This window comes from Mustela nivalis (genome assembly GCF_964662115.1).
Source record: "Mustela nivalis genome assembly, chromosome: 15".
Lineage (NCBI taxonomy): Eukaryota > Metazoa > Chordata > Mammalia > Carnivora > Mustelidae > Mustela > Mustela nivalis.
This window is the reverse complement of record NC_139034.1, coordinates 22,327,303-22,342,313: the sequence shown is the minus strand read 5'-3', so window position 1 is coordinate 22,342,313 and position 15,011 is coordinate 22,327,303. Positions and strand designations below refer to the sequence as shown.

At 36.8% G+C, this 15,011-nt stretch overlaps 1 protein-coding gene across 3 annotated transcripts in view; it reads left to right on the top strand.

Annotated features, from left to right (window-relative positions):
* TRPC4 (transient receptor potential cation channel subfamily C member 4) overlaps positions 1-13,755 on the top strand; it is a 214,278-nt gene extending 200,523 nt beyond the window's left edge. For all 3 annotated transcript variants that reach the window (XM_082700394.1, XM_082700395.1, XM_082700393.1), the window contains exons 9-11: positions 7,843-7,884; positions 8,011-8,100; positions 9,833-13,755. In XM_082700394.1, coding sequence (XP_082556520.1) covers positions 7,843-7,884; positions 8,011-8,100; positions 9,833-10,555 — 855 coding nt within the window. In that variant the 3' untranslated portion in view covers positions 10,556-13,755. The remainder of the gene's footprint in view (positions 1-7,842; positions 7,885-8,010; positions 8,101-9,832) is intronic.
* Positions 13,756-15,011: the final 1,256 nt, after the last annotated feature.

Below are 15,011 nucleotides of genomic sequence, written 5' to 3'. Positions count from 1 at the left end.
CCACTGAGCCACCCAGGCGCCCCAAGGCCCAGATTATTTTAAGTAAAAATATATTAATGCCAAAATGTTTAATTGATATGAAACATTTCAATGCCATAGACCAGTTTTCTAAAATAGAATGTTTAAGGTATAGATCCATATGCTGAACTAAAAAATGTGAGGTCTTTGGACAAAATGATAACAAATGATTTTAACTTCCTTAGATTCATATTTTCCACTTTCTGATTTTCTCCTGAGCACAGGATAGGGAGGAAAACATGAAACACCACGTCTTAGGGTCATTTAGCATCACTCAGCTCTGGGACCTCAGATGGAACACCCATGTATGACCAGTTGCCACAGACAAACACTCAGTGAAGCCACTGCCAGAGAATTAGAAACAGTGAATGGATTAACACCAGCTAGCATCACCAGAGGAAAATTCTAATGGTACATGTTTTTCAGACTGTATTTTTAGTGCTATTTTATCAAAATGCATTGTTCCTTAATCTTCATGGCTTCCAGTAGGTCTAACAACAAATCTTATGGATATGATAGTATTCATCCATGAGTATGTCCCAACCCCTAATTTACGTCTGTAAAATTTGCTGGCTGGGTGGGGCTTTATTTAAGTTTACTTTCCTAAGAAGGGATGTGGAAGAATGCATTGCGTGATGTTCTTGATGTTTCAAGAGCGAAACCCTGAATATTTGTCTTGACAAGGCAATGTTCAAGCATTTTATAACATTTGTTTTTATATGCTTAAAAAGTGTGCTTCTAGAAAACAATACATAGCTCTACCTGTAAATGAGCCAAATTGCAGTTTTCAAAAAGGGATCGCATCTTGGAACGGCCCCTTGCCTTTTTCCTCATTTTTAAAAGGAGAAGAGCACAGCAAGCTTCAGCCCCTAAGGGATTCCCCAAGCAAAGCGAAGGATAAAAGGCATAATTCATGGGCTCAAAGTCAGTGATAGACCAAAACCCGAGAGGAAATGAGAGAGCCACGCACTGACGATGGACTGCAGGGAACCAGCTCGGGAAAGGGGGAAATGTGCCCGACACTCCACGTGGTGGACCTGCAGACAGTGGGAGATAAAGAGCGAGACATGTCACAGCCGATTCCCCAGATCCCTTTCTTTCCCAGTAGCAAAACCTGTGATGCTCTAAGGCCGCATGACACTTCTATGGAAATGTGGAGTTCCCTTGCAGCAGCAGAAGTTCCTTTGGTCTTTTCCTTTATCATTAGTTCTGTGATCCACACACATACTGCCTTTACCTTGTCCCCCAAAATCAAAGGAACCTGCAAAATCTGAGGTACACCGATGTGGCACACACGTGTGCCTTGGGCGCCTGAGCACAAGCCATCCTGCCAAGGAACATTCTGCACACGCTGCTAGATTTCAGACATAATTTGCAAAGAAAACTGCTAACTTAAAATGCACATCTTTCTCCAAAATATTACATTATTTTTTTTAACACAAATTGGTCAGTTCTGTTCTCGATCATTTCCAGTGATGATTACAGGATGTAAGACCTTCCCCTGTGAGAGTAAATGCCTACGAAAGTCAAGTGATCTTTCCATGACAAAAAGAGAGCTACCATTGTTGATGGTAGTTCCACTGTATAATACTTAATAATGTCACCAACTGACAAAAATTATCACTATGTTTACTGCAAAGAGTACATATATTATGGATTGAATTGTGTCCCCCCCAAAAATACTTTGAAGTCTTAAATTCCAGTACCTCAGAATATGACCTTATGTGGAAATAGGGTCATTGCTGATGTAATTGGGTTCAGAAAGATTATTAAGGAAGTGGATTCCATATAAAAACATGATCTCGTGAAGACACCGAGACACAAGGAGATCTCCTTGTAAAGACAGAGGCAGAGAATGGGATTATGCAGTTGCAAAGCAAGGAACACCAAGGATGGAGAGTCACCATGAGAAGCTAGGAAGAAGAAGGGAAGGATTCTAGCCTCAGTCTCAGAGGAATAGTTCCCTGCCAACATCTTCATTTGAGACTTCTTGCCTCCAGAACCATGAGACAATAAATTTCTGTTGTTTGAGCCACACAGTTTATGGTATGTCATGCCTAAGAAACTAATACAACATATAGCATATGCATCTGTGCTTACTCATTTTTATTCAAAGAAATATGGATCCGGTATTTAACTGTGCTGACCCTCAAGTTAAGATGTTTTGGGAGAAGGAGGCAAAAATCATAGAATACATAGTAGGTGTATTCAAATGTTTCTAAGTATCTACTTGACAGTACTTGATAGAAAGAGCAAAGTGTAAAGAGTCAGTTCTAGTGATATAGAACTGGCACTGCCATGAGAACACTGTGGTATTGTAGTTACTCACTCAACTGACTCAGCTCTGTGGGCCTTACTTATAAATGAGGCAATGAGACTAGAACCCTTTGGGGGTTTTGGTTTTGGGTTTTGTTTTGTTTTGGCAAGGAAGGGCAGAGGAAGAGGGAGATAGGGAGAGAGAAACTCTTATGCAGGCTCCACACCCCACATGGAGTCCAACACAGGTCTTGATCTAATGACACAGAGATCATGACCTAGCCAAAATCAAGAGTTGGATGCTTAACTCACTGAGCCACCCAGGTGCCCCTGGGGGTTTGGTTCTAATAAACAATAGATCTTTATCGAAATTTAAAAGCCAGTCTGATTTCCCTTGGCCTTTGGTAGATCCTGGGAAATTAGACAATTAAATTAATTTTAGCCTAAGAAAGCTAATTAAAAAAAGAAAAAGGCCATTATATGCATTCTTAATAGAAACATTTACAAATTATCAATGATTGTATTGTCCACAGTAGTTTTCCTGTGTTAATCCCGAGAAACATGGATTTGTGGTTGGATACACTATTGCATCTGGGCATATACTCTTCGAATCTTTTCCTTTAGTCTTAACCTTCCCCCAAAATCCAAAATAGACAATGGTATTGCTACTTTAATGTCCTCTGTCAGAATCACCAAAGTGGAATTCTTTGTTATTTTTTAATACTACCAACATCTCAGCAGCTAGACTAAAAATTTTTGTCTTCATAAACTCATTCCAGCTGCCAAGTCCCCCAGGGCTTCTGTTCCCTCTCCACATTCTCATCCTGTTGTGACCCTTGTTTCTCTTCCTTTTCATTCACACCAACACCGGTTCAGCTCACACCCATTCTACCCTTCCATCATATTCTGTACCAGCATCCCAACTGATGTCTTATGTACTGATTCTCCATATTCCTCTTTCCTACCCAGTACTGCTGCCACATGATTATCATAGAAGTTCCACTTTTATCACATATCACTCAATTTGTCAAAACCCCAGGTGCCTACCAACCACTGAATTCATTGTGCTTTCTGAGATTCTGCATAAAGAACCCATGCTAACTTTCCAACAAGAGCTAATCCCTATATCCTGATTATCAGAGCACATCACAACTGTACTGGTGGAAATCGCCCTAACACGTTTCTCACCCTCCAGCACCAGCATATTGCTGACCGTATTCCTGTCTTCTGAATGTCTGTGCTTCTGTCAAAGTCCCATGATTCTTTCAAGTCCAATCTAAAATCCTGTTCCCTGTTTGAAGGCTGCTGCTGGTTCTTTCCTTAGCCCAATACTACTTTTTGTTTCCCTGTACTCAAAACACATTCTTAAGGCACTCCCCATGGTTTTGCTTGTCTTTTGTTTGTTTTTTTTGTTTTTTGTCTTCATCTCTAGACATTCTTGGCATCCTACCTAGTAGACTATAAGCCATTTAAGGGCAAAAAGTATGTTTTATTCATCTCTGGGTTCTTGCAGCTTCTACCATGAATGATAACCACCTAATAAATACATCTTAAATTGGCCCCACAAGCTAAGATTCGTGAAAAAGGAACCCACAAAGGAAGATTCACAGAGGTCACAGCAAAAATCCAATATCATGCAGGGATATTCAAAACACTTTTGGGACCTCAAAAAAGATAACTGACTAGAGTTATTCACTTATTAAATTGGCTAAAAACTGGAACACTGGCACCACCAGATGCTAGTATGGATGTGAAGCAACAGGAACACTCATTCATTGCTGGTGGGAATGCAAAAGGGTAAGTTGCTTTGGAAGACAGTTTGATGGTTCCCTACAAAACTAAATATATTCTTACCATGCAATCCAGCAATCGCACTCGTTGGCATTTACTCAAAGGAGTTGAAAACATATGTCCATACAAAATCCTGCACAAGGATGTTTATAGCAGCTTTATTCATAATTGCCCAAACTTGGAAGCAGCCAAGATGTAGCTCAGTAGGTGAATGGATAAATAAGTTATGGTACATCCAGATAATTGAATATTATTTATTCAGTGATAAAAGTAAATGAACTACCAAGGCATGCAAAAACATAGAGAAACCTAAATATATATTATCAAGTTTAAGCGGCCAATCTGAAAAAGCCACATACTGTATGATTCCAAATATATAATATTCTGGAAGAGGCAAAATTATGAAGACAATAAAAATATGAGTGGTTGTCAGAGGTTGAGGTTGTGGGGGCAGAGGAGGAAGGGATAAATAAGCAAAGAACAGAAGAATTTTAGGGTAGTTAAAATACTCTGTATTAGAATATAATAATGGATACATGTCGTTATACATTTGTCCAAACCCATAAAAGTATACAAGACCAGGAATAAACGGTAATGTAAACTATGGTCTCTGGTTGATAATCACTCATCAATTATAACAGTGGACCACTCTGGCTGGGGACATCGATCATGGGAGAGGCTGCATGTGTGGGGAGTATGTGGGAAATCTCTGTACCTTCCACTCAAATTTGCTGTGAACCTTAAATTGCTCTAAAAAGAGTTTTAATAAAACAAAAATACCTACAGAATTTGCATTACATCTATCCATGTTTACTAAAAGCCTCCCCTCACACTATTATTTAAATACAAATTTCTTACTTCCACACCTCTATTGCCTAGGTTAAAAGCATTCAACTCTTTAGCTAAATAAAATGCTGCCCTCAAGCCTGAAATGTCAAGCAAATCACACAAAGAGGGACAATTACATCTTCTTTTACTTCCTCTGGGGTAATCCTGATATGTGTCAAATTATTCACAGGTTTTATGGCTCAAGAATATTTTTTTAAAACTGCACTAAATCATGTTATTAAGTGAAAAGGGGAAAAATGGAAAGAGGATGGGGACTAGTTAGTTAACATTAGTGATAGATGTCTTAAATCTCTTATCTCATTCAGTCTTCAAAATCATCTGGTGCATTTAACTTTACATAGCAAAATAAAAAATGGGAATGGGAGAGGACCTCAGAGATAATTCCTTGTTTAGACTCAGTCACTTTCAATCAGTCACTTTCAAACACATGTTTGAAAGTGACACCTAAGTACATGTTCTTAAAGTGACACCCCACCACCTCCCAGATAGTAAGAAAGTAGAGACAGGTGGGCATCATAGTAGTGGTCGATAGGAATCAGTTCTGCGGTGCTAACCAGAAAAGGAGAGATTGCATAGACAGGAGAGATATCTGAACTGCATACTTTAGTGGTCATCATTTGGTGAATTTATTGCATTCACTTCTGTTTTCGTTATCCAGAATAGGATTAGCTTTATCGGTTCTTATTTTCCTAGGATACTGGAGTTCGGTTGGCTGATATAATGTCACAAGAATACAGATATTTGTGCAGTATTACTATGTAGATGTGTAAGAACACTGTCTGGCAAAAACAATTAACTATATTAATTCATGCTTAAATCTGGGATAGGGATAGGAATAGCTCCTGAAAGTAATCATAGGAGATTTTTTCTATGTTCTCTCTGTCAGTCTATTTTGCTTCTTTAAAAAAAAAAAAAAAAAAAAAAAAAAAAAAAAAATCCCTAAAAAAAATCAATCTCAGATTAGTTTTCAAAATATAATCTTTGATCTTCTTATATTTGTTTTAAAAAATTTAAATGTGTTTATGAGCAGGTTCTACTGAAAAAAAGACAGTCTGTGCTCTTATCAATACTAAAATGCATCATGATGATTTTCACTTGTTACTTGTAATTTTCTGATTCTGTCATTTTTAGCTTTAATTTTGCATTAAGGAAATTTAAAGTTAAATCTTGACTTCAAGCTGCTCTCTGCTGACTACTTTTTATTGGCTTTTTGATCAAAACAGGGTAACAAAATGCAAGAGAAGAAGCCCAAAGTAATCAAACTGGAGTTGATTAAATTCTATACTAAATTCAGAGTTTCTATCTACTTAATTGTGGAATATGGGTATCCTGTACAATATTTATAGTGATAGTGTTAAAGAACTTGGTATATAGCTTGTTTTAGTATTTCTGTCCCCCTGAAGTAACTTTAAGGAGATCTGGAAGGCCTGTGTCCTTACAGAGTGTTTTTTGTCTTGAATTTCAGCTGAGCTATGTCTCAATAGGAGTCATATACCTCCATCTTGTGGCTCGGTCATAAAATTCCCATGCTTTCTTTTTTCCAAGATACTCTAATTTTGTAGTAAGTTTCAAACTTTCCAATCTCTTAATGAATACCATAATACCAAAATACCATATTGAAAATTTGTTTAAGATTTGTGTAAAACTGAATGGTAAATAATTAGTGGCTTTTAGGAAGTTAAGCATTATCTCAGCTGTTCCTAAAAGTCACTAATAATCATGAAACACAAGTCTATTCTCCTGGCCAGCCAGTGGAAAAGCCATTTTTCCCTATTTCCCTAAAGAGACAAAAAAGTTTCTTTTGTCTTGTTTGATTTTTTTTCCCTAATGTTATTTCACAGTGATGTATTCACAACTCTTTTTAAAATTCCATTTTATCAGCCTATGATTAAGTATTTAGTAAGGAATAAGATCAAAAGATTTATTTAAACTCTAGATACATTATCTTTTTGCTTTCTCACAATCTACCAAATTCATTCCTTTACTACAGAAATATTTTTTATTTTAATTAGGTCAGTTTTCTTCCTTAAGAATCAATACTGATATTTATTCAACATGCACAAAATGGGAATTATGAAGCTTTTTTTTCTAGTATCTTCAGAATACCCATGAAATCTGCAATTATATAATTTTAGTGCCGTTTATTATTTAACTCAATTTATTATGGACTCTTTTTTAGTCATTAAACATCCTTTCTCTTTGTTCTGCACTCCAGAATCACTCCTCTGTACTAACTCTAGCTGCACTCCCAAACCATTCTGATCTTTTCAAAATGACAGCTGAGACATTCATTTTTTAAAATGATGAATTTATGAGCCCGATGTTTGAGCAGAACTTTTTATTTTTTTGTTAAACCCAACCACCTAATTAAAGCAGCAAGTCCCTTTTAATGTACATCTGATTGAAATTAATGTTGGGGGGTTTAGTGGTCTAACATTGTTTCTGATTACATGTTGCATATCATAGCTAAATTCTGAAGCTTGCTACACTGATATTTATGAAGACCCCCATATTGTAATAATATGAGCTTTTTACTCTACAGAATTTTTTTATTTGATATTTCTCTTATTTTTAATTTGATATGTCTCATCTGTGTCTCTTAGATTACTTCAAGTAATTTGGAGTACATATCAGCTATGATTATCTAATTCTCTGTCACCTTCTATTAAAAGTACAACATTCCCATCATTGTTAACTTGGTCTATATGTTAATTGCTGTAGAGATTATAACCTTGCACTTCGTTGCTTTGGTCCATTCATTCTTTTGATTCATGTGAAGCACTCTTTAGCTATTGTTCATTGTCTAGTAAAATTTTCACTTTGGAGAAGTGAGGATAAATATAATCTCAATTAAAAGAACAATGAATTATTTTCCAAAATGGTAATATATAACTCTAACTGAAAAGTCAATGCCTCTTTCCTTTTCAGAGGCGAGCTGCTGATAATTTGAGAAGACATCACCAATATCAAGTAAGTTATTCTATTGTATCTTGAAATTTGCCTTAAAATAAACTATTGCTCCTCTTCAGAACTGACTCAAGAGAAAAATCATATTTTTGCACTGAATATCAATTCTTGTGTTTTGACATACCTCAGGAGGTTATGAGGAACCTGGTAAAGCGATACGTTGCTGCAATGATCAGAGATGCCAAAACTGAAGAAGGGCTGACTGAAGAGAACTTTAAGGTAATCATTTTCATCCTCATCACCAGGAGGCGGGTTCCGCAGAGCGTGGAGCCAGACACAGCACATTTAAAATCAGAGCTGGAAACTCAGCCATGTCTTCTAGCAAGCCCATGTGTTGTCTCCCCCTCCTGTCGCTGCTCCACCTCCTTCTAAGATTTTAGAGAGAAAGAATGAGAACGGAATGCAGAGGGAGAGAGAGAAAATCTCAAGCAGACTCCCTGCACTGAGAGCAGAGCCCAACATAGGGGTCGATCCTATGACTCTGAGATCATGACCTGAGCTGAAATCAAGAGCCAGGCGCTTGACTGACCGAGCCACCCAGGCGCCCCTTCTTACTTTTAAATTCAAGGCTGTTTAACTATTAAGAAGAAAAAAAGGGGTGAAATTTCTTTTCAAAATATATTGTTTTTGAGCACATTTAATCTGAAATATGGAAGGCACTTATACTTGGAGGCAGAGAAAACCCCAGAGTCCAGCGGTATTTGGACTTGCTGATCCTACCAGCACTCTAATGAGTGAGCTTTAGTTTTTGAAATTTCAATCTGATTTCTGAACCTGAAACATTTAGCTAAGAAGCTAAAAGCAACAAGGAAAACCGTGTTTGTGCTCTGCACAGCTTTGGTAGTAGAAAATTCAAGGTTTGCGCCTAAGTGTAGCTTACACACTTAGTCTTTCTCCCTTTTTATTTATTTTTTTATTTAATTTTATCAGAAGAGAGAGGTGGAATACATGTAATGTATATATGCTTGCACATGTGTATAAAATACCTTTGCTATTCTGCCTGAGTTCTTAGAGGTTTTAGAAGAATGAGCGAAGTCAGTAAGGTCATAGAGGCAAAAACAAGTAAAGAACCCTCCAGAAGACTCTTTAACAGTGAAAAGCAACAGGTCTCACAAGAGAATAGAGATAAGCAGCTGCTTTGGTAAAAAGGTTGATGAACTGCAAAATGTAAAGCACAGGTTGGAAGTTGTCCAGGATCCGAAATATTCTTTGCTGCCACAACATCCAAATTTTGTAGTTGAATGATTCATGGTGTGTTGGGAGATTGGCTGGAGGCAGGAGGCCACCAGGAAGGCCACAGTCAGGTTAGGGCTGAGCATTCAGTTGTCTGAAAAGATTAGGACTATTGAGAATTCAGTTGTCCAAAAAAAAAAAAAAAAAAAAAAAAAATTTAAAAGTAAAGGATGAATCTAAGACATGTTATCTGATTTGAAGCAATTCGTGAGATTTAGTAGCTCACCCAGATGCTGAGATAAATTCAGTTCCAAGGTGGCAAACTATTGAAGGTAACTGTCAGCTCGTAGAAGGGCAGCAGCACTGTAAGTATTTTGTTTTAGATAGCCTTTGGGACAAAAAAAAAAAAAAAAAATGTGCTAATATTAAAAATCTTTTTAAAAAATGCATCCCTGAGAGAACAAGAGGTGCCTTGAAAGCAGATGAAGCTTTTGGAGAGGAAGCGTTTGAAGCTGCAGGCCCCCACAAATCCAACATACCCTTGTTTCTTTTTGCATGAGCTCAGGGAGTCTCCACATTACTACAGAACTCCAACCGGGAAATTAGCAGGAAGCAAAATGACTCCAGTACCAGGGAGACAATCGCAGCAGAGCGGAATCCTCGCTCTTAAAAATGAGTGAAAACACAACAGAACCCTGTGCGAAGCGCGCTCATGATGGTTCCTGATGTCTATTTGCTTAGATCCTAAGCTAATTTCGTCATTTTACATCCCACCTAGGAACTAAAACAAGACATTTCCAGTTTCCGCTTTGAAGTCCTGGGGTTGCTACGAGGTAGCAAACTGTCCACAGTACAGGCGGCTCAGGCCACGAAGGAGTCCTCCAATTCGGCCGACTCGGATGAGAAGAGCGATAACGAGGGCAGCGGCAGGGACAAGCGAAAGAACTTCAGCCTCTTCGACTTAACCACGCTGATCCACCCGCGATCCGCTGCCATTGCCTCCGAGCGACACAACATAAGCAACGGCTCGGCCCTGGTGATGCAGGAGCCCCCCAGGGAGAAGCAGAGAAAAGTGAATTTTGTGACCGATATCAAAAACTTCGGGCTATTTCACAGACGATCCAAACAGAACGCTGCTGAGCAAAATGCAAACCAAATCTTCTCTGTTTCAGAAGAGGTCACTCGTCAACAGGCCGAAAGACCAATGGAGAGGAGTATTCAACTGGAATCTCGAGGGTTGGCTTCCCGGGGGGACTTGAACATCCCGGGTCTCAGTGAACAGTGTATATTAGTAGACCACCGAGAACGGAATACGGACTCCCTGGGCTTACAGGTGGGCAAGAGAGTGTGTTCCTTCAAGTCGGAGAAGGTGGTGGTGGAGGACACGGTCCCAATCATACCAAAGGAGAAGCATGAGAAGGAAGAAGACTCTAGCATAGACTATGACGGAAACCTCACCGACACAGCCAGCCATGAGGATTACGTGACCACCAGATTGTGACACTTGAAGGAGGAAGCGTTGGTCATGCATATAGATATGTTCCCTAGTGCTCTGGGGAGGGGGAGAATTAGCAAAAGCTAACTAACACTTTATATCATTTATCAACTGTGGCATAGTAATGCGTAACATGTTTAACTGAGGCAAAGGCGATCAGAAACCCTGGTTTTGTAACCAGCTTTTGCTTTCACAATTTGTTTTACCCATGTTTTTGGTTGTCGTTAATAAATGCACCGTGTATTCTTGTAATGTTGCAATAATCCACAGGAAATTTTTAGCTCTCTTTTTCAACTAAAACAAACGCAACTTATTCATGTGGTAGTTGACTCCTATGATAGATATTTTTATATGCAAAAAACAATGTAGCTGAACTATTCGAGCTTTTTCATAATTTTTTAGGGTCTTCAGAGATGGTTACTCATCAAGGACTTTTCAGACAGCCTTATAGTGTGGCTTTAATACACAAATATTAACAAATTATTTCTCATAGCACAAATTAAAGTAAGCAAGCCCTCTACTCATGGAGTCAGGATTAAACTCCCTCTTAAAACGGAAGTCAGGTGTACTTTGGAGTTTTTGATGGCCCAATTTTTCCTTTCAGTAAGTAAAATAAATATTTGTCTTCATAAGTACTGACAATTGATGATTTTAAATGAAATTTTGTCAAGACAAAAGTTTTATTTCAAGTTTTTTTTAATGACCTTTTTTGGGTTCAATTGCTAGTCATTATAAATACCAGGCTTTATGAATAACAGAATTTCAAAACATGGCAAAGCTTCTCAGTGCTAGAAAAGAATAACAGTAAATTAGAATAGTTAATGCACCTTAAACAAAGCAAAATGATTTCATTCTCATAATATCCAGATGAAAATAAATTCATTCTAAACTCTAAATCTAAGTAAATTTAAATTGTATTTTCAATCAGTGTGACATTGTTGTGAATTCAAAAGAAGTACAAAATCCTCATGGTTTCCTCATCTTTCTCCCAGTGGCTGGTATATTTTTCTCTAAAATTAAACTCACCCAAAATCATTATTAATTTTAGCAGTAGATACAAATGTAAAGCTTTCCCCAGAGGGACAACATTCTTAATTACTTATTTTTTCTATTGTTTTAAAGGTAATCTAGATTATATTACACTCATTCACGAATCACTAAAAATAAAGTATTTTTACCTGATATAAAAAGGCACTGGAGACTTCATAAAGTTTAAGTTATATAACTTGTGTCTATATAAGCCACCATGGAAACAGAAGTTCCTTCACCGCATACAATTAGCATGTATTTCAAATCATTAGAAAAATGCTGAGTTCGTTTTACTTCAGAAACTCCCTCCATGGACTAGACAAATTGTACATGATTTAGCATTGACCCCAAATTGCATAGTTTCTGATTACCATACATGGAAAATAAGGAATAACATCAGTAACAGTGCCATCCACTGTCCTATACGCAGTGCAAGAATCAACATCTATGTACTACTCACAACTACTCACTGAAGGAGCTCCTATTCTTATCCCCACTTTATAGATGATGAAAGCGAGGCAAGTACTAATTGGGTAAAGGTGCACAGCTAATGATGGAGCTATGATGGGTCCTCCAGGGCCATACCCTTAATTACAATATGTACTCCCTCTCAGAACATAAACAGACCAAGCAAAAATGTCCACTTATAGGGGTTACTGTTGCTGCTTCTGAAAGGACGTATTACGAGAGAGAAAGAGCTTGGTAAATTCCATAAATCTGTGTTCCCTCTTGTAAAGCAAGAGGAGCGCAAAAAATTAAAGATACATGTGATTTTTTTAGACTCAATCGTATTATAGAAGTTAGTAGATTTAAAATACATATTTGGTAGGAGACATCAGAATTCAACTGGAAGTACTAGATTTCAGTTTTCAAATAAGCTACAACCCAGAGGCACTGAGATACTACTCTTTCCTAAATCTGGTTTTGTCCTCAGGATAGGGAAATGGGTCTGGTAGGTTTGGAGAAACAATAGGGCTAATGCCTGTTCTTACTGCCTCAAGCGCACATTTATCTCAAATATGTTAGGACTCACAATAAGCCCTGGGGATAACAAAACACCCAAACTGTTCTAAGTCAGACAGACATTCGGTAGTAAGGGAACACAGACCTATTCTCAATACTTGCAGTGTTTTCCAATGATTCTGTTTTGCTGCTTTTGTTATTAATACTGTTATTTCTAAAGTAAAAATCATATACATCATCATTATACATAATTTCCAGAATTTAATTTCAAATGTCCTCTGTTCCTTCAAATACCACCACTGACAATAAAAGCAACAACAACAAAATATGTTCCCAGGGATTTATTTCTATCAGGGATTAGGGTGCTGATATTTTACAGGGAAACATGGTGATGGCAGAGAGATTTACTTGGAGCCAGTAACCCCCTCCTTCTCATGTTCTGAAAATGATGGTTTTTAACAACCCTCAGATGTCACTGACAGATGCGTTTATAAGTTTAAACAAAATATCAAATATTGTTAGTATAATATGTCCTAGGATTGAACATTGTTCTGAATAGAAGGTGATATTAAGTAGCATTAATGAAGATGAAGAGTAGGGAAAGAATAAGAAAACATAAACAGCAGATTGCAAAATAGAAGGATGATATTTTTTGAGGTCTTTAAATGAGTAATTTGGGGTCTCTTTTCATTTCCATTCATATTTCTATTAACATAAATTCCTAAACACCAAAGAGAGGTTTGACATTGCACCTTCATTTGTATAAATACTGTTCCTATGTTTCACATCATTTTGACCTTGTTATTTGTTGCTAATCTTTACTTATTTATTGCCAGGGTTAGGTGGAGGAATGTCTAAAAAATTCAGTTTAACTTTAATAGAATAGTTTAATAGAATAGCACTTCATTTATCACCTATTTTGGAAAACCCATTTACAAGAGAAAATGCTATGAAGATGTACTTCACCATTTGCAACAGATGTATTTCTGAAAATATCTGTGTAAATAATTCTGTATTAACTTCAGTAGGGAAACTGGCTATGTAAAAAAAGAAAAAAATGGTAGTGAATTATTTTGTAAAATGATGAATTATTTTTCAAAGTGATAATCATCCTCGGAATGTAACTATTTCATAAGTTGGATATTTGTATATCAAATTTTCTTAAATTAGATAATTTATTTATCAGCTGGTAATTAAAATATTGCAAAAGCATACCCATTTTCTTGCCTTGACCTAGATAGCAACTCAACATACTTTAGCAATTGAACACACAAATCCAAACAATGAAATATCTTGGATAACCTTTGAGGTGTAAAGAAAGGAAAAATCTCATATTATTCTCAAAGAAGCAGTCAATTTTCCAATTAGTATAGAAGGAATAACCAGTGATATAAAAATGCACTCTTCTAATATTAGTAATCCTTACCAATTCTGGAATTTAATGGAATGAATGACTGTCCAGTCCCATGACTTTTGGTTGAAGAGTAGGCATCAAGCCCTGAAATCTGTCCATTCTTAGTTATCATGAATTGTGTTTGTAGCAGAAGAGTTTAGAAAGAACCCTTAAAAATCAGCTAAGCAAAAACCGTCTGTGTGACCCTATCAATATGTTTACAATGACTTAAATTTTTAAAAAGCTGAATTTAAAAAGCAGAATTTATCTGTAAAATTATTTTCTTCAGTTTAGCTTTATTGCAATTTTTTTGTCTTATATTCTACAAAATTCAGACCTCCCTGTAATTTACATTTAGAAATTGCCTTCTATAAATCCCCTTAAATGCAATTTCAAATATATTATTCTAATTATTTCACAATCTATTACAATGAACTTTGTTTGATTAATGTTATCACATGACTTTAGAAAATATTTTGGAATATATGAAATAAGTTCTCCAGAGATAAATGGAGAAACTAAGGTTCAGGGCATTTCTGGCAATTATCCAAATTTACCCTGCTACTCAGTGGTTGAGTTGGAGCTTAAAGAAAAACTCTTCATGTAGATATTCAGATGAGATACCAGGTCATAAATGTCTCGACTAAAATGAATTTTTTTTTTTGAATTTTGTCTTCTTTGCTTTCTCCTTCAGTAGAAAGTATTTATATTCATTCAAACTTTCCACAGCTCAATTCAGAAGATACTACCTTTTTCTTCCTACAAAATTGTGTTCATGGATTTTTTCAAAAAGCTGGCATCTTACCATTTTCTAAGAAATGGTAAGTTCATCATCTTCACTTCAACTATAGGTTCTGTGATAATTCTATACACAGTCTGGTAATAATAAAATGTCTGAAATAAAATTAAACCTTCTCAAATGAAAAATGAGAAGAGCTGGAAAATATGAACCTAACATGAGATTGAGACGATGAGACTAGGGCCTAACAGGGTCATGCTGTCACTGAGTTGGCAGAGTGAAGTTGTCTCTGCCGGTGAAATTTACCAGTAGGAAAACCATCAGCTTCCTCCAGAGCT